General features: G+C 45.0%; 1 protein-coding gene across 1 annotated transcript in view; it reads right to left on the reverse strand.

Annotated features, from left to right (window-relative positions):
* The window catches only part of PRPH2 (peripherin 2), a 14,788-nt gene extending 6,225 nt beyond the window's left edge, over positions 1-8,563 (reverse strand). Inside the window, exon 1 of the mRNA XM_024766208.1 lies at positions 7,983-8,563. Coding sequence (XP_024621976.1) covers positions 7,983-8,563 — 581 coding nt within the window. The remainder of the gene's footprint in view (positions 1-7,982) is intronic.
* Between the last annotated feature and the right edge of the window lie 9,412 nt (positions 8,564-17,975).

Genomic DNA, 17,975 nt, shown 5'->3' on the forward strand with positions numbered 1-17,975 from the left:
TTTTTTGCGGTACGCGGGCCTCTCACTGCTGTGGCCTCTCCCGTTGTGGAGCACAGGCTCCGGACGTGCAGGCTCAGCGGCCATGGCTCACGGGCCTAGCTGCTCCACGGCATGTGGGATCTTCCCGGACCGGGGCATGAACCCGCGTCCCCTGCATCAGCAGGTGGACTCTCAACCACTGCGCCACCAGGGAAGCCCCCGCGAGATCTTTTTATATCTGTCAAATGGAGAGTGTTCTCCAGGTTTTAATGAGGTGCATGGTGTCCCCCTTGTGCAGATGGCCCATAGGGTACTATCCATTTCCTATTGATGGACATTTGGGATTTTCCCAGTGTCTTGTTTTTTTTTTTTCTTTTCTCTTTTTTAACTTATTTATTTATTTATTTAATTTTTGGCTGCATTGGGTCTTTGTTGCTGCGTGTGGGCTTTCTCTAGCTGTGGCGAGTGAGGGCTACTCTTCGTTGCGGTGCGTGGGCTTCTCATTGCGGTGGCTTCTCTTGCTGCGGAGCACGGGCTCTAGGCGTGCGGGCTTCAGTAGTTGCGACGTGTGGGCTCAGTAGATGTGGCGCACGGGCTTAGTTGCTCCGTGGCATGTGGGATCTTCCCGGGCCAGGGCTCAAACCCGTGTCCCCTGCATTGGCAGGGGGATTCTTAACCACTGTGCCCCAGGGAAGTCCCCCCAGTGACTTGTTAATACAAACATGGACATGGGTCATTTTGCATATTGGGAATATATCTAGAGGATCAATTCCTAGAAAAGGCATCTCTGAATCAAAGGGTCCACCTGTGATTGCACCCGAGCTCTGCCATATTTCTCCTCTCAGGGGTTGTACAGTCACACCCACACCAGCCACACCCACATAAGTCCTGTTTTTGATCTTTGCCAACCTGACAGATGAAAAATAATATCTCAGAGTTGTTCTGATTTCTGTTTTTCTCATTATAAGTGAAGTTAAGTATCTTTTGATGTGTTTAAGATCCATTTGTGGTTTCTTTTCAGTGAACTGTCTGCTGATCGGTATGATTAAGACCTGAGGAAGGCTCTGAAAAATGTGGCCTCCTTGGTTCCAGAACGGTCCTCGCCTGGGTTATGGCGACCGTATTTCCACACACCCTGTAGTCCCTGCCCTCTGTTTCATGGACAGAGCCCACTGCCCAGAGAACAGCTGGCCCTGGATGCACAGGTGATCCAGGACCAGGACCACGATAAGAGCAGGACAGCCTGAGTTTACTCCTGGTTCATCCCTCTGGAAAAATTCCTTAACCTCGCCAGGCCTCAGTTTACTAATCTGTAAAATGGAGTTGACATAAGAGTTGTATGAAGGGATCCACGTAAAGAGGCTAAGAAGAGTGCTTGGTACGTACTAAGTGTGTAAGACATGTGGACTCCTGGGCTAGGGCTGGGAAGGGTAACAGAGCAAGAGACCTCAGGTGAGCTCTGTGTGTCGTCGGGGAGCAGCTGTGACAGTGGAACAGACCACATGACACCGCTGGGGAATAGTCTCTTGTGCATGGGTGGTGTGGCCTCTGCCAGCTGTGGAGAAGAGTGCCTTCTGTGACCAAGACTGCAAGGCCAGGGACTTCCCTCGTGGCGCAGTGGTTAAGAATCTGCCTGCCAATGCAGGGGACATGGGTTCGAGCCCTGGTCCACGAAGATCCCACATGCCACGGAGCAACTAAGTCCATGCGCCACAACTACTGAGCCTGCGCTCTAGAGCCCATGAGCCACAACTACTGAGCCCGTGTGCCACAACTACTGAAGCCTGTGCGCCTAGAGCCCATGCTTCTCAGCAAAAGAAGCCACCGCAGTGAGAAGCCCGCTCGCCACAACTAGAGGAAACTCACGCACAGCAACGAAGACTCAATGCAGCCAAAAATGAATAAATAAATATTTTTTAAAACTTAAAAAAAAAAAGACTGCAAGGGCAGAGCTCAATGCCAGCCTGAGGCAGGGGCTGTGAGACATTTGTCCAATGACGGGAGTGGCTGCTGCTGAAGCTCAACTGCACCGAGTGCCATGGGAGCAGCTCTCCCTGCACAGCCCCGCACGGCACCTGGTTCCGCTGGCTGGGGTGGTCCTGGGTGGTCCCAGTGGGAGGACTGGAGCAGAGGCCCTTCAGCTTGGGGCTCCCACCCCTTCCTGAGGGACGAGCCAGCCCTGCCCAGGACTGAGCAGACGTAGTGTCCTACCCCTATGACCAACCCCAGCGGGCCTGGTCCCCAAATGCAAACACTGTTCGTCCCTCTTCCTGACCTGCAGGCTGTCCCCGGAGTCCGCTTCCACCTGCACAATGTCCCACCTGGGCCATTCCCAGTGTCCCCATGGAACGGAGTGGGTAGAGCACAGAGAGCTGGCCTTTGAGTCTCAAATACGCATCTGTGAGCTGTGGACTTGTGTGAGGTGCGATAATCACACCCCCTCTCAGGGGCTGTGGGAGGTTTAAATGAGGCAGTAGGAGGATGCACTTGACACAGGCCCTATGAGAATGCTGGCTCTTCCCCACTCATGGCCATCTGGGGGGGACCCTACGACCCACCAGGCTGTTCTACAGAGGAGGCAGTGGGGCCCAGAGCAGGGCAGGGCCTCACACAAAGTTACACAGTAAGTGGAAGTCCAGCCCACAGCAGTTGCCCACCCCTCCCCTCAGAGTTTCCTCAGAGCCTCTCAGGTCCTTCCTGCCTGTTGGCTTTTCTAGCTAAACTTCCTGGGAAAGTGTGAGTTCTCTCCCCTGTTCCCTGTCCCAGGAGCCCTTCCTTGTCCAGCATCATCTCTCCTATGCACTCTCCAGGTGTCCCTAAGGTGGGGTGAAGCCTACAGATCTGCCTCATACTCCCTGAGGCAGGGCTGTGTCTTCCCTCCCTCAGAATGGGGACCCTGAGGGTATGCCTGGCTTGGTGGACATTGGGGTTCCCCCAGACCCCCAGCCTAGGACCTCTTGGGGTCCCACATCTCTGAAACTAGCCCTCCCTCTCCATCAGAAGCATTGTCTTGTTGACTTAGCCCTTGCCCTGGTTCCAACCACAGATTAAGGCTCCACTCACCCTCTTAAGACAAAGGCAGAGGAGAGCTGCTTAGGTGGTGAGCTGACTATTTCTATCAGAGTATTTCCCAGGCTACAAATCTCTGCTCAGGGCTCACCAAGGCTTGTCAGGGTCTTAATTAAGATAAGGCTTTCTTTTAGCCCACTCTCCCACAGCCAAGCTACATATGACTTGGGAAAATCATCATGTTGGAGTTTTCCTGGAAAAAGCAACATAATTTAGTAGGTGAATCAATAAGGAAAGCCATATGGAAATGAGCAGAGGAGGGAGCCAGGAGTGTAACTGATAATGTGTCAATCCCCAACCCGAATGCCAACTGAGTGACACCTGTGGAATCTTGGCAACTCACTTGACTTCTTTCTGTGAGCCTCAGTTTTCTCACCTGAGAAAGGACAATATAAGTCTCTGACGGGTGTGGTGCTGATTAATTGAGGTAATACACATAGAGCACCTGGTATACAACAAGTGCAGTATTAGTATTTCTTTGAAATACTAATAGTATTTCTTTTCTTTCTTTTTTGAGTAGTCACTGGATGTAAAGAACTGCAGGTGGTGATGGAGGACACAAGAAGGAGGGGACCCAGCCCTGCCCTAAAGAAGCCCCAGTCTGAAGGGAGACACAGCACTGCTTTCAGGGAGAGCCAATCCGACGGGAGATCTAGACGGCAACAGAGAGTCCTGTCTTATTGGGAGAAATAGGCCTGACCTGAGGGAGCCCCAGTCTGAGGAGAGACACAGCCCCGCCCTCGGGGAGCCCCGGTCTGAGGGGAGACGCGGCCCCATCCTCGGGGAGCCCTGGTCTGAGGGGAGACGCAGCCCCGCCCTCGGGGAGCCGCAGCCTGAGGGGAGAGAGAGCCTCATCCTCAGGGAGCCCCAGTCTGAAGGGAGACACAGCCCTGCCCTCAGGAATCTCCTAGGCCAAGGTCCAGAATTCTCTAGGTATCCATTAATTGTTTAGGAAGATGGAACAGGTGTCATAGCCTGTGGGTTCCGTGGGAAGGACAGTAAAGTGAGAGCTTAGTGCCAGCTTCTTTCTCAGACTGAGGGCCCCAGGCCAGGCTTTCCTGGCTGACAGTTCCTTCAGGCTGACAGTGCCAAGACCCCTGAGCTGCTTCATGCTCTGCCTTTCACCCCAAGACACTGAAGCTCAGCTCATCCTGAAAACAGGAGGAAACTTTAAAGGAATTGTTATAAACTGGCTGAAGACCTCAGGTGCCTCCTGGTGTGATGCAGTAAGGTACCCATAGCAGCACCCTAGGGGGTGCTTTTGCCAAAACTGAACCTGAATCCAGCCACACCTCAGCCCTGACTACTGGTTTACAGGGAAATACAGATGAACACGTTAGAAGACAGCAATTGGCTACAATGGCCCAACCCCAGAATGTGGGAGATTCTGCAGGACAAATGGCCGACTTCCTCCAAGACGCACATGGCATGAAAAGGTAACTATTTAGAGTAAGAGACTTAGGAGACCAAACAACCAAATGCAAAGTCTGGTTTAGATCCTGATTCGAATAAACCACCTGTAAAAGACATCTTGAGACAATCAGAGAATATTGAACCCAGGCTGGGTATTAGACGATAGTAATGTCAGTAGGCATTACTAACATTGTGCTTCTGTTAAAAACAAAAAGGCAATAAAGCAAACCCTCTTCATCTGTTAGAAATTCCTCCTAAAGTGTTTACAGGTAAGAGGAAACAATGCCCTGGATTTGCTTCTTAATACTCAGAAGGGGGAAAATGTTATGGGGGAGCGAGGGTACATGGGGATTTGTTATAATCTCTCTACTTTTGTGAATGCATGAAATCTTCCATAATAAAAGTTGAAAATGAAAAAAAAAAAAAGCAGCTCTGGTGGTTAAGAATCACAAATCTATATCCCGATATCGTGCTTCGAAGACTGAGTCACTGAGGGAGGCAGCATTCCTGGACTCCTCCCTCTGAGGGCCTCCCCCAGTTATAACAGAGTGTCCCCGCCCACCCCCACCCCAGGACCACCAGGCTGGGGAGGGAGTGAGAAGGGAAACACAGATGCAGGAGGATGGAGCACAGCATGGCTCCACGTGCCACAGCCCACGAAAAGCCTGGGCGGGGGGGAAGGGGCAGTTCTGACTTCTGTGGGGCCCCAGGATGATCTGAGACCCTGGCACAGAAGGACCAGAATCCCATCACGATCCACAGGTGTTTGTAGAGCTTGTATCTTATCTGCCCACACCTTCCGCTGTCCCTCTGGAGGAGGAAGAAGAGAGCAAGACAGAGAGAGGAAGAGGGAAGACCTGAGGCCCCTCCCCACCCCAACACCCCCCAGCTGTCGGAGAACAAGCACTCATCTGACACCGAATCGGTATGAGGCAGAGTGGAAAGAGCAGAATCAAAACCTGGCGCTCCCTGCAGTGGGATACCATCCCGAAAGAAGAAGGAATGGGTGCTGATGCGTGCTGCAACATGGATGAAATCGGAAAACGGTATGCTAAACCAAAGAAGCCAGAGCCCAAAGGACAAATATTATAGGATTCCATTCAAATGAAATGTCCAGAACAGGGAAGCCTATAGAGACAGAAAGTAGAGTAGTGATTACTTGGGCCTGGGGGCAGGGGAGGCCGGAGTGAACACTGAAGGGTGCAGGGTCTCTCTGTGAGGTGGTGAACACATTCTAAAATCAACCTCAGTATCGGTTGCACAACTCTGGGAATGTACTAAAAACCGTTGAACTGTACACTTGAAATGGGTGAGTTGTATGGTGTGTGGAATATATCTCCATAAAGCTGGTTGGTTGGTTGGTTTTTCCAAAAATTTGCCCCACACCCCCAACCCCAGCTTGCCACTTCCTGCTATGAGATTTTAGGAACATCCCTCAAGCTCTCTGAGGTTCAGCTTTCTCATCCACAAAATAGAGATTAACAGTAAAAGCAACAAAAATACAAACCCCCCAGGAGAGGTTTTGTGCACACCAAATAAGGGCCTTTTTCCTCCTCAAAGACCCAGCAACTTAGCAACAGGGCAGGCTGGGGTTGGGGTGGGGTGCGGTCAAAGGCTTGTAAGTTCTTGTAAAAAATCTTGAATTGTTCCCACCTGATCTCCACGTTTAGCTCAGGAGCCTTCAGGAACCAGCTGTTGACCGTAAATATTCCCCTGAGAAATCTCCGAAAACCAGCCGTCCCTCCATGCTTGTCCAAGCTCACAAGTGCCAGGCTCAGTTAGGGATGGTCAGTTCCTCTTAATGTTGTGACCATATTTGTGTGTGTGTGTATGTGTGTGTGTGTGTGTGTGTAACAGAGAAAATTTTTTCCTAATCAATGGAGTTAAGATTGTTTCACACCAATAAGTTGGTATGGGGCATTGAGGTAATTTTGATCAAGTTTAATGTTCGCCTGAAAATTTGGATATGCCGACCATTGGGAGTGGAGCAGCCTGGAGCATTTCTCCACCCTGGGACAGAAGGGGATTTGGGGATCACAGATCTTGTAAGTCTCATCAAGGACTGACTCTGTGCGGAAGACGATCAAGGAAAATGACAGAGGAGAAGATGAGAAGCCCCTTCCCGTCCATCACAAAGGCTAGTTCTACCCTCAGCTTCTGCTTCTCCCACTCTCCCCATCCCCAGGAATCCTGCTTGTCCCTCTGGCTTCACACCCTCCTAGGGCACCTCACATAAATCATGCCACTTTGTGCTGTCCCTGCAGATCTGTCCCCTAGGAAGGGCAGAGTGGTTTACAAGCCTCCTTGACAAGGGATTTGTAGCAGTAATCCCCACCCACAGAGAAAACAATCCCAAGCAGTGACCTTCAGTCTGACTTCGCTTCCATCTGAGGAGCAGCTAAGCTAGCCATCTGGGGTTCACCGGTGTTGTCTGGGCTTCAACCATGTCCTGATGCCAGTGTGCCCAGCGCCCAAGGTGCATGTCCCCTTGGACTCACCAGCCTCACTCAGAGGATAAACCAGCTGGATGAGCAATTGAAGCCCTAGCCTCAGGCAGGGAATGGGTAGAGTTGGACAGAAGGAAGAGGTGAGGGAGAGCCACTGGCTCTGGACAGGCTGACCTTTCCCTGGAAAACGACTCAAGACCCACAATGGTGGGTCTCTGGGAAGGGGTATGCTGGGATCAGCACAAAGGGTGAGATTCTCTTTCTCACCAGCACCTCCCTCCATCCGCCGCTCAGGATTTTATTTTTACACATGCCAAGAACACTTTAGAAACACTTTATCGAGTTGCACTATCATGATTTAAGTAGTAAACACCAGCAGGCATTTATTGAGCACCTGTTGTATGCCAGGCTCTAGACAGAGCTAGGAGGTGACCTCCAAAGTTGTGTATTCTGGTGCCTTCCTTTAAAAGATGGGCTAGCAAAGGCCCAGGGCATCAAATGACTTATCCAAGATCACCATCTAATTAACAACAGAGACAAAACTACAGCCTAGACCCCCTGACTGCCCCATCCTCTGCTCTTTCCACCGTATCCAAGGACAAACACCTTGAGAATGGTTACTCAGGGTTGAAAGGTTGGAAAACAAGGGAACCAACCCAGAAATTTATGCTTTTAGGACCGAATGCACTCACTTTGAGTGAATGAGACAAGCAGCCAGATGAAGTCTCAGTATATGTGATCCATGAATTCCCTCCTCCCGAATGAAGCAGACACACGGTCCTGGCTGGGTCTCCCCCTGGTGACCCCCATTCAAATAGTTTCTATAACTTGACACTTTCCTCCCATCTTAGCCAAACATTAGGTTGAACCATATGAAGTTGCTATTTTTATCACTCAAAAATGATAGAATATTGACAATTCCATATGGTCCAACCCAATACACCCTCCCACGCAGTAATAAGTTGTACACACAGAGCACCCAATGGGGAGGAAAATGCACTGGACAGGGGGAGTCACAGGCTCGTGTCTCCGTGTCCCCATATCACTCCGACCCCAGGACTGGAGGCTACTCACTCTTTGACTTCTTTGGAGGAAAAGTCCAGATAGCGGTTGCTGATCCACTGAATCTCAAACCAGTCCCGAAAGCCGTTGTTGCCACAGCACTTGAACTCAATTTGCAGCGTGTCGATGGTCTTCTTCATGAAACACCTGCCTGGGGTGTCTGTGTCCCGGTAGAACTTCATGCCATTCTTGAGCCCGTGGGCCAGCGTGCTCTCCAGGGAGCCCCGCAGGAGGAAGCAGCAGAGGGCCACCAGGAAGAGGACAGTGTTGAAGAGGACACACACGGCCAGGTATGGCTTCAGCCAGGGCTTCCACTTGGCGTACTTGGCAGGGTCCAAGGCGTCATAGCAGATTTTACCCGCCAGAGAATTGAAGACACAGGACAGCACCCCCATCCCTATCAAGGAATTGGGCACAAAATGGCTCTCGGAATTGTCCATCATGTCACTCCGCTTCCTGAGTTCAATCTTTAGGAACAGCCCTAAGCCGAAGATGATGATACCAGCCAACACGGAGAGCCAGTTCATGAGCCAGAGCCCTTGGGCCAACTTGACCCGCTTCTTCTGGTCAAATTTGACTTTCAGCAAAGCCATACTTGCAGAGTGCAGTCCAGGCAGCCTCTCACTCCTGACCTCAGTAAGCCCGGAGCCTGAAGACTCAGGGCCTTGGGAAGGGTGCAGATGGCCCAAGCTGCAGGGAGCTGCTCTGGGGGCTGCCCATGCTGCGTCCCCTAGCCTGGGACCCCTGTTAACTCACTAGTGGGAGCAGGGGCCTCAGAGTCACAGCTCATGAAGGGGCCAGTCCTCCGCGTGTCGTTTCTGCAGCTCCCTTCCCAGCAGAGGAGGGACAGACTGAAGGCTGCAGATTAAAAGTGGGATCCACAAGACATCTTGCTAATCTCTTTAGTCAGGTTCATCCCATTAGATAAAGCCGTGCCAGTTTCAGAACATGGTCAAGAGGAACCTCCATGGACACCCTGGAGCAGAGGGCTCTGGGTTCAGCTTGAAGAATCAGGAGTAAAAAAGACAAGACTGGGCTTCCCTGGTGGCGCAGTGGTTGGGAGTCTGCCTGCCGGTGCGGGGGATGCAGGTTCATGCCCCGGTCCGGGAGGATCCCACATGCCGCGGAGCGGCTGGGCCCGTGAGCCATGGCCGCTGGTCCGGAGCCTGTGCTCTGCGGCGGGGGAGGCCGCAGGGGTGAGAGGCCCGCATACCACGAAAACAAAACAAAGCAAAAAGACAAGACTGGCCAGAGAAATGGGCTTTATCTGGAGGTCTGGCTCAGATCACATCATGTGTCTCCCCAGAGCATGTTTCTGGGCCAAACTCCTTCAAAATTTGAAACTTTCTAATGGGACAAAAGACATCATTATCCAAGTTGAAAAACAAATGACAGATTGGAAGAAAATATTTGCAACATGTAAAAAAAAGAATGAATAAGCAAAAAAAGAAAAAAAAATTAACTGCCACAGTTCCACATCAAAAAAAAAAAAAAAAATCATCAACTGGAAAAGCAGGCAAAGGAAAGGAACAGGTGATTTATAACAAGCGAACCTGGAAAGTCCAAGGATCTGGAAAACTTGTCAATCTGAGTAGGACAAAGGGCAATGCAATTAAAACAATAATAAAAGACCAAACTTGCACATCTGTCAAAATTCTGTCACCAATATAAACAAAGGTAGTAGAAATGAGATATACATTCTTGATGAGTCTGTAAATTTATTATTATTTTTAATTTATTTCTTGGAGTAGTTTCAGGTTTACAAAAGAAATTGAACAGAAAGTACAGAGCGTTCCTAAATACTGCTTTCCCCCAACCAATTTCCCTATAATTAACATCTTGCCCTTGTGTGATACATTTATTACAATTGATGAATCAATTTTGATACATTATTAGCTAAAGCTCATAGTTTACATTAGGGTTAACTCTTTGTGTTGCATGGTTCTATGGGTTTTGCCAAATGCATAATGTCACGTTTCCACCATTATATCATATAGTATCATACAGAATATTCTCACTGCTCTAGTAACCCCTGTGTTCCACCTGTTCATTCCTCCTCCCCTCCCTGCCCAATCCCAGGCAGCCACTGTCTCTATAGTTTTGTGTTTTCCGTGTCATATTGTTGGAATCGTACAGCATATAACCTTTTCAGGCTGGTTTTTTTCCCTTTGCAATATGCACTTAATGTTTCTCCATGTCTTTTTGTGGCTTGATAGCTCATTTCTATTTATCGCTGAATAACATTCCATTAATGTGAATGTACCATTGTGTGTTTATCAATTCACCTATTAAAGGTCATCCTGATTGCTTCCAATTTGGAGCAATTATAAATGAAGCTGCTACCAAAACTCTACTATGGAGGTTTTTGTGTGAACATACGTTTTCAACTCATTTGGGTAAATACCTAGGAGTGCAATTGCTGGATCATATGGTGAGATTATGTTTAGCTTTGTAAAAACCTGCCAAACTATCTTCCAACGTGGCTGTATTATTTTGCATTCTCACCAGCAATGAATGAGAGTTCCTGTTGCTCTACGCCCTAGCCAGCATTTGGTATTGTTAGTGCTCTGGATTTTAGCCATTTTAATAAGTGTGTAGTGGCATCTCACTTGTTTTAATTTGCATTTCCCTAATGGCATACGTTGCAGAGCATCTTTTCATATGCTTATGTGCCATCTGTATATCTTCTTTGGTGAGATGTCTGTCCAGCACTTTTGCCCACTTTTTAATTGGATTATTTTCTTTCGATTATAAGTTTTTACAGACTTTTGGGAGAGTAATTTATCTATCTCTATTAAAATTTAAAATGCACATTGCCAGTGATCCAGCAATTCCACTTCTCAGAACAGCCTGTGTATAACCAGAAGCCGTTTTAAGAAGAAACCGATCCTGTCCTCAAATTCATGTCCACCAAATACCAAGGAAGTCTTCATGATTAGAATAAGAGGCCCATGAGCTCAAGGCAGTAAGAGGGTCAACTCTCCAACCTGGAATCTCCTTTCTTCCCTATGTGTTTGTTGGGTCCCACTAGATTCACCACCTACACACTCCTCTTTAAGATCTCCAAATCACTAAGTAAAATCGAAGGAGTATTTCTCCACATGTAGAGGAGGTGTGAGAACAAAGCAACGGGACCTGACTTTTTTGTCCTCCAGAGTAGTCACCTCGGAAAACAAAACACGTATTCCATTGCTGGACCCAAGTCTAAACTCCAATTTGAGAGTGATTTCCAAGGCCAGGTTCTGAGCCATTTGGGGAAATCTGTCTTGTTGTTTTATTGTCAGACCACATTTTGAGTCAAAAACAGTATTACCCAGAATGATCACTCTTCTAACAGCCAAGATTCAGCTTCTAAGTAGCTTTGGACCTTCAAAGGATTTCAACTCTTCATCATCAGAGACATTGAATGTAATTTGATACATTAGCTAATAATGTATCAAAATTGATTCATCAATTGTAATAAATGTATCACACAAGGGCAAGATGTTAATAGAACGTCCTCCAAGAGAGGACGTTCAGACAACCAGAAGTACGACCAGATTTGTACCTCATATACACAAAATCTGAGGACAACTGTCCCAAGAGAAAAGGGACATGAAAGAGTGTGAAGCTGTCTCAGAGAATCTCTTAGGAGCACACATGCATGTGAGACAATCAGAGGGAAGGAGAAGAAAGATTTGCTGAAGAAAACAGAAACAAAAGTTAAAAATAGGTCTACAGGGATAAACCAATTAGTCAAGGACCTCTTTCTCCTCAAATGACCCAGAGGCAGGGTTGAGTCTATGGCAAGTCTGTGGATGCCCCCTGGTGGCCAAAAATATAATGACTTCAGTGGATGGGAAAGGGAGATTTCACCTCTCAGGCTAGCATCTCTGAGGATGTTAAATTATGTAGAAAGGCAAAAGAGAAAGACCAGACACATCAGAAATGTCCCTGGCCAAACTTTTCAAGTAGGAAGCAAGGCAGGATACGCTGAGGAACGAGCCAAGAGAAACAGGCTGCAGAGGAAGGAATAATGCATCCCTGCTGGAGGATGGGGAAAGCTGGCTACCTCCCCTGCTGGACCAATGGATGTAAGTGTTGACGCTATAAATCTATTACAAAGATAATAGAATAGGTTAATTGAATTAGGGGTGATTAGTTTTTCTTCCTTAGAATTTCCTTTCATGTTATTATAATAATGGAATGAAAATAATGAAATAGTACATTTAAAACAAAAAAATAAAGGAACCCAAGAGATCATCTCTCTGGACTTCCCACCCAAGGAAGAATGAGGCACAGGTTGGCTCTTTGAAGAATTAACTGACTCTTGCTTTCTTAACCTCTCTCCCTTGTCATCCTGACTTCTCTTTACTCTTTTTCCTTCTTCCTTCCTTCCTTCCTTCCTTCCTTCCTTCCTTCCTTCCTTCCTTCCTCCCTCCTTCCCTCCTTCCCTCCCTCCCTCTTTCTTTCCTTCTTGCAAAGCAACAAAAACCTTTTCTCATGAGTTTTTGCCCTCCCTCTTTCAGGTATAGTCCTGGTTACTCCTCAGAATGAAGATCAAACAGAGCCATTAGAACCAGTTTAAAATGGAAAATTCCATAATGAACACAAACTCCAGTTTGATAAGAACAAGTCAAGATCATAAGGACTGTTTATGAAAGAATATTTCAGAAAGAGTTAAAGAGCAAGAAAATATCCCTCTGAGTGTCCCTCTGCAACAGCCAGCTAACCCAAAAGCTTGACCTGGACCTGGCTTGCAGGTATAATGTCCCTGAGCTTTACAGCCAAAATGTAAACATCTCCAAGATAGCAGAGGAGTTCAGTGTTCCTCCCACAGGTGCCAATCTGAGTGGAAGAGTGAGATTACACCACTTGATATCACTTGACACATATTTAATTGTTTGCTGAATTTAGACTAAAGCAGGAAGAAGACAGAAGTGAAAATAGTAACTAAGCAGGTTCGTTTTTATGTATCTCAAAGGAGAGTATAAGCATTTGGAAAATAGTCATCTTAAGGAACCAGTTATATACAATCTTTGACTAATTAAAATTAATATGAGTAAAAAAAGTATAATGCTCAAGTGAACATTCTCCCTCCCCCATATTCCCTCCCCCAGCATAAAAAATAGAATATCACCAGCACCATGGAGCAACCTGGGTGCCCCTCATTCTGTACTCCCAGAGGTAACCTAAATTTGGTAATTATTCTTCTCTTGATTTTCTTTAGTACCTATGTGTATGTGCTTCAACAATAATTTTTTAGTTTTGCATGATTTTGAACTTGCCATAAATAAAATCATATGGTAAGTATTCTTTTTGCTTTTGTATTTTTCACCCAAACATTACTTTTAAATCTTTTGTACATACAGGAAAGCCCACATATAATAAATGTACAATCAGCATTAAAATTTTATTTTGAATTTCACTGATATTAATACACACAGCTATAGTTCATTAATTTTTAACCTTTAAATATAATTTTTATGTAAGTTTCAAGTGTACAGCATTATAAATCAACATCTGTATATACTACAAAGAGGTCGCTACAAAGTGGTCTATCTAAACTACAAGTCTAGTTACCATCCGTCACCATACAGTTGACCCCCTTTTCCCATTTCACCTACACCCAGCCCAGTTCTTTTCCGTTAACCACTAATCTGATCTCTATATCTGTGTTTGTTGGTTTGCTCTTTTTTTAATATATACTCCACATATGAGTCAAATAACACAGTATTTGTCTTTCTCTGATTTATTTCACTTGGCATAATACTGTCAAGCTTCATCCTTATTGTCACAAATGGCAGGATTTCATTCTTTTTTATGGCTGAGTAGTGTTCCATTGTGTATATATACCACATCTTCTTTATCCATTCCTCCACTGATGGACACTTAGGTTGTTTCCATATCTTGGCTATTGTAAATAAAGCTGCATTGAACATTGGGATGCAATATATCTTTTCAAATTAGTGTTTTTGTGTTCTTGGATAAATACCCAGAAGTGGAATAGCTGGGTCATATGGTGGTTCTATTCTTAATTTTTTTTGAGGAATCTCCATACTGTTTTCCATAGTGGCTGCACCAATTTATAGTCCCACCAACAGTATATGAGTGTTCCCTTTTCTCCACATCTTCTCCAACATTTGTTATTTCTTATCTTTTCAATAACAGCCATTCTAACAGGTATGGGGTGCTATCTCACTGTGGTTTTGATTGGCACTTCCCTAATAATTAGTAATGTTGAACATCTTTTCATGTGCCTGTTGGCCTTCTGTATGTCTTCTTTGGAAAAATGTCTGTTCAGATCCTCTGCCCACTTTTAACTGGCATGTTTGGGGTTTTTGTTGTTGAGATGTATGAGTTCTTTATATATTTTAGATATTAACCCTTTATCAGATATATGGTTTGCAAATATTTTCTCCCATTCAGTAGGTTGCCTTTTTGTTTTGATGATGGGTTCCTTTGCTGTGCAGGAGCTTTTTAGTTTGATGTAGTCCTATGTGTTTACTTTTGCTTTGGTTTCCCTTGCCTTTGGAGTCAGATCCACAAAAACTTCACTAAGACAGATGTTGGTGAGGTTACTGCCTATTTTTTCTTCTGAGAATTTTATGGTTTCAGGTCTTACATTCAAGTCTTTAATCCATTTTGAGTTAATTTTTGTGTATGGTGGAAGACAGAGGTCCAGTTTCATTCTTTTGCATGTGGCTGTACATTTTTCCCAACACCATTTATTGAAGAGACCATTCTTTCTCCATTGTGTTATTTGCTCCTTGTCATAAATTAATTGTCCATATAAATGTGAGTTTCTTTCTGGTCTCTCAATTCTGTTCCATTGATTTGTGTGTTTGTTTTAGTGCTAGTACCATACTGTTTTTATTACTGTAGCTTTGTAGTATAGTTTAAAATCAGGGAGTGTGATAACTCCAGCTTCGTACTTCTTTCTCAATATTGTTTGGCTACTCAGGATCTTTTGTGGTTCCATACAAATTTTAGAATTATTTGTTCTATTTCTATGAAATATGCCATTGGAATTTTGATAGGATGCACTGAATCTTAAATATAATTTTTGATATAAAGAATATATGTAAAAAAAAAAAAAAAGAATATATGTAACATAGGTTATAAATCATAATAATAAAGTAAATATTCACTCATCACACAACTCGAATATCACACGTAACTTGTATCAATATATATGATTCTTCTCATCACATTCTCCTCTGTTCTAGACTCATTGAGTCCCTTCCAAATTCATATGTGGAAGCCCAATGTGACTGTATTTAGAGATAGGACCTATAAGGAGGTAATTAAAGTCAAATGAAGTCATAAGGATGGGGCTGTAATCCGATAGGACTGGTGTCCTTATAAGAAGAGGAGGAGAGGGAATTCCCTGGCAGTCCAGTGGTTAGGACTCTACGCTTTCACTTCTGTGGGCCCGGGTGCTAAGATCCCACAAGCCTCTCAGCCAAAAACAAGGGTGGGGCAGGGGAGAGACCAGGGCTCTCTCTCGGCTCACAGGAACTGAGGAAAGGACATAGCAAGAGGACATGTGAGGGCATAGCAAGAAAGCAGGAAGAGAGTTCTCGCCAGAAAACCAAATCAGCCACTACCTTGATTTTGGACTTGCTGCCTCTAGAACTGTGAGAAAATAAATATCTGTTGTTTAAGCCACAGTCTGTGGCATTTTGTTATGGTGCCTGAGCTGACTAATACACCTTCCCTCCCACTCAAGACATAGCCATTATTCTAAATACCTTAGCTTTTCCTTTTCATATAAAAAGCATGTAGTGTTTCCCTACATATATATATATTTTTTTGCTTGTTTTTGAGATTTACAAAATTGTATCATAGATAGTCTCCAGTATCTTTTTTTTATCCAACATTATTTGTTAAGATTCATGCATGTTGCTGCATGCAGCTTCAGTTTATTATCATATGTTGATCATAACACATATGATCTATTCTCCTGTAGGTGGATGCAGAGATGATTTCTAATGGTTTTTTTTGTTTTGTTTTTTGTTTTTTGTGTGTGTGTGTGTGTGTGGTACGCGGGCCTCTCACTGTTGTGGCCTCTCCCGTTGCGGAGCACAGGCCCCGGATGCGCAGGCCCAGCCGCTCCGCGGCACGTGGGATCCTCCCAGACCGGGGCATGAACCCATGTCCCCTGCATCGGCAGGCGGACTCTCAATCACTGCGCCACCAGGGAAGCCCCTAATGTTTTTTGTTTTGTTTTGTTTTGCGGTACGCGGGCCTCTCACTGTTGTGGCCTCTCCCGTTGCGGAGCACAGGCTCCGGACGCGCAGGCTCAACGGCCACGGCTCACGGACCCAGCCGCTCCGCGGCCTGCATCCCCCGCATCGGCAGGCGGACACTCAACCACTGCGCCACCAGGGAAGCCCTAATGTTTATTTTTTAATGATTTCTGGTGTTGCTTTTATGAACAGAGCTGCTCTCAACATTCTGTACCTGTCTCCCACTGAGCAGAAGTTTCTCTGGGGTGTAGCCAAAAGAGGGGAACTGCTGAGAAGTAGGGTATATGAATCTTCACCTTTATGGAGTGATGCCAAATATCATCTAAAGTGATCAAGCCAACTTCTACTCCCACTTGCAGTGAATATTTATCATCCACAATTTCTCCAACTATTGAGTCAAGACTTCTTAATTTTTGTTTTCCCTGTTTCGACTGTGGTCTTAATTTGCATTTCCCTGGTTATTAATGAGTTTGTGTACATTGTCATAAATTTATTTGCCATTTATGTTCCCTCTGCAAAACGTATGTTCTTGTCTTTTGCCCGTTTTTCATATCAGTAGTTAACATTTTTCTGATTGACTTCCTTATATTTGCCATATAATATTTCTTTGGTGTTTATATGTGTTGCAATGATTTTCTCCCAGTTTGTGACTTGACTTTTCACTTTCTTTATGGCATCTTTTGAGGATCAGAAGTCCTTACTGATATAGTAGAATTTTTCAATCTTTTCCTAGTGCTTGTTTAAGAAATTATTCCTTACCCCATACGTAGGAACAAAGGTACTATCCTCCATTGCCTCCTAAAATTTTATACTTTTTCTCTCTTTAAGATTTGAGTGTATCCGGAGTAGATTTGTGTGTATGGTGTGATGAAGGAATATGATTTAATTTTCTTCCATATGCATAACCAGTTGTCCCAGCACACAATTCATTGAATAATCTCTCCTTTTCCCAATAGTCTTAACTGCCCAGTCGTGAACTAGTTTTCCATACGTGCATGGATCTATTTTTCAGTTCCCTATTCTGTCCCATTAGTCACTTTGTATATTCCTGTGCCATCATCATTTTGCTCTAATTAAATTAGTCTTGCGAGTTCCCTGGTGGCCTAGTGGTTAGGACGCTGGGCTTTCGCTGTCATAGGCCTGGGTTCGATCCATAGTCAGGGAACTAAGATCTTGCAAGCCTCACGGAGTGGCCAAAAAAAAAAAAAAGGTCTTCATATTTGATTAGGCAACACACTCACACATACACACACACCTTTTCCTTTTTCATCAAGAATATCTTGGATGTTTATTGCTGATATATAAAAATGTGATGCTCTTATTAGCACTAATAATTGCTCTATAGATTATTTTGGAATTTTTATGCTTATGATCGTATGATACACACGGAGTAAGTTTTGTTACATTCTTTTAAGTTCTTATAACTTTCAAATGTTCTCTCTCTTTTTAAAAAATTGATTTCTAACTTAGTTGCATTGTAGTAAAATGATGTAACAATACCAAACCTAGAAAAAATTTTTGAGGTTTGCTTTATGGCCTTGTTTGTAGCCAATTGTCATGTGGTCAATATTCCATGTGTGTTTGAAAAGAATGTGTGTCTTATATAATAGTTGGATGCAATGCTCTTGTTAAAAACTGTCAATGTTGTTTAAATCTTTCATGTTATATTTGAATTTTGTCTACTTATCTGTTAATTACTGAGAGAAGGTTAAAATCCTCCCAGTTGACATGAATTCGTTGTTTGCTCTTTGCTATTTTGCCCAATTTTGTTTTA

The sequence above is a fragment of the Neophocaena asiaeorientalis genome, unplaced genomic scaffold (genome assembly GCF_003031525.2).
Source record: "Neophocaena asiaeorientalis asiaeorientalis breed wild unplaced genomic scaffold, Neophocaena_asiaeorientalis_V1.1 scaffold46, whole genome shotgun sequence".
In the NCBI taxonomy this organism is placed as follows: Eukaryota; Metazoa; Chordata; class Mammalia; order Artiodactyla; family Phocoenidae; genus Neophocaena; species Neophocaena asiaeorientalis.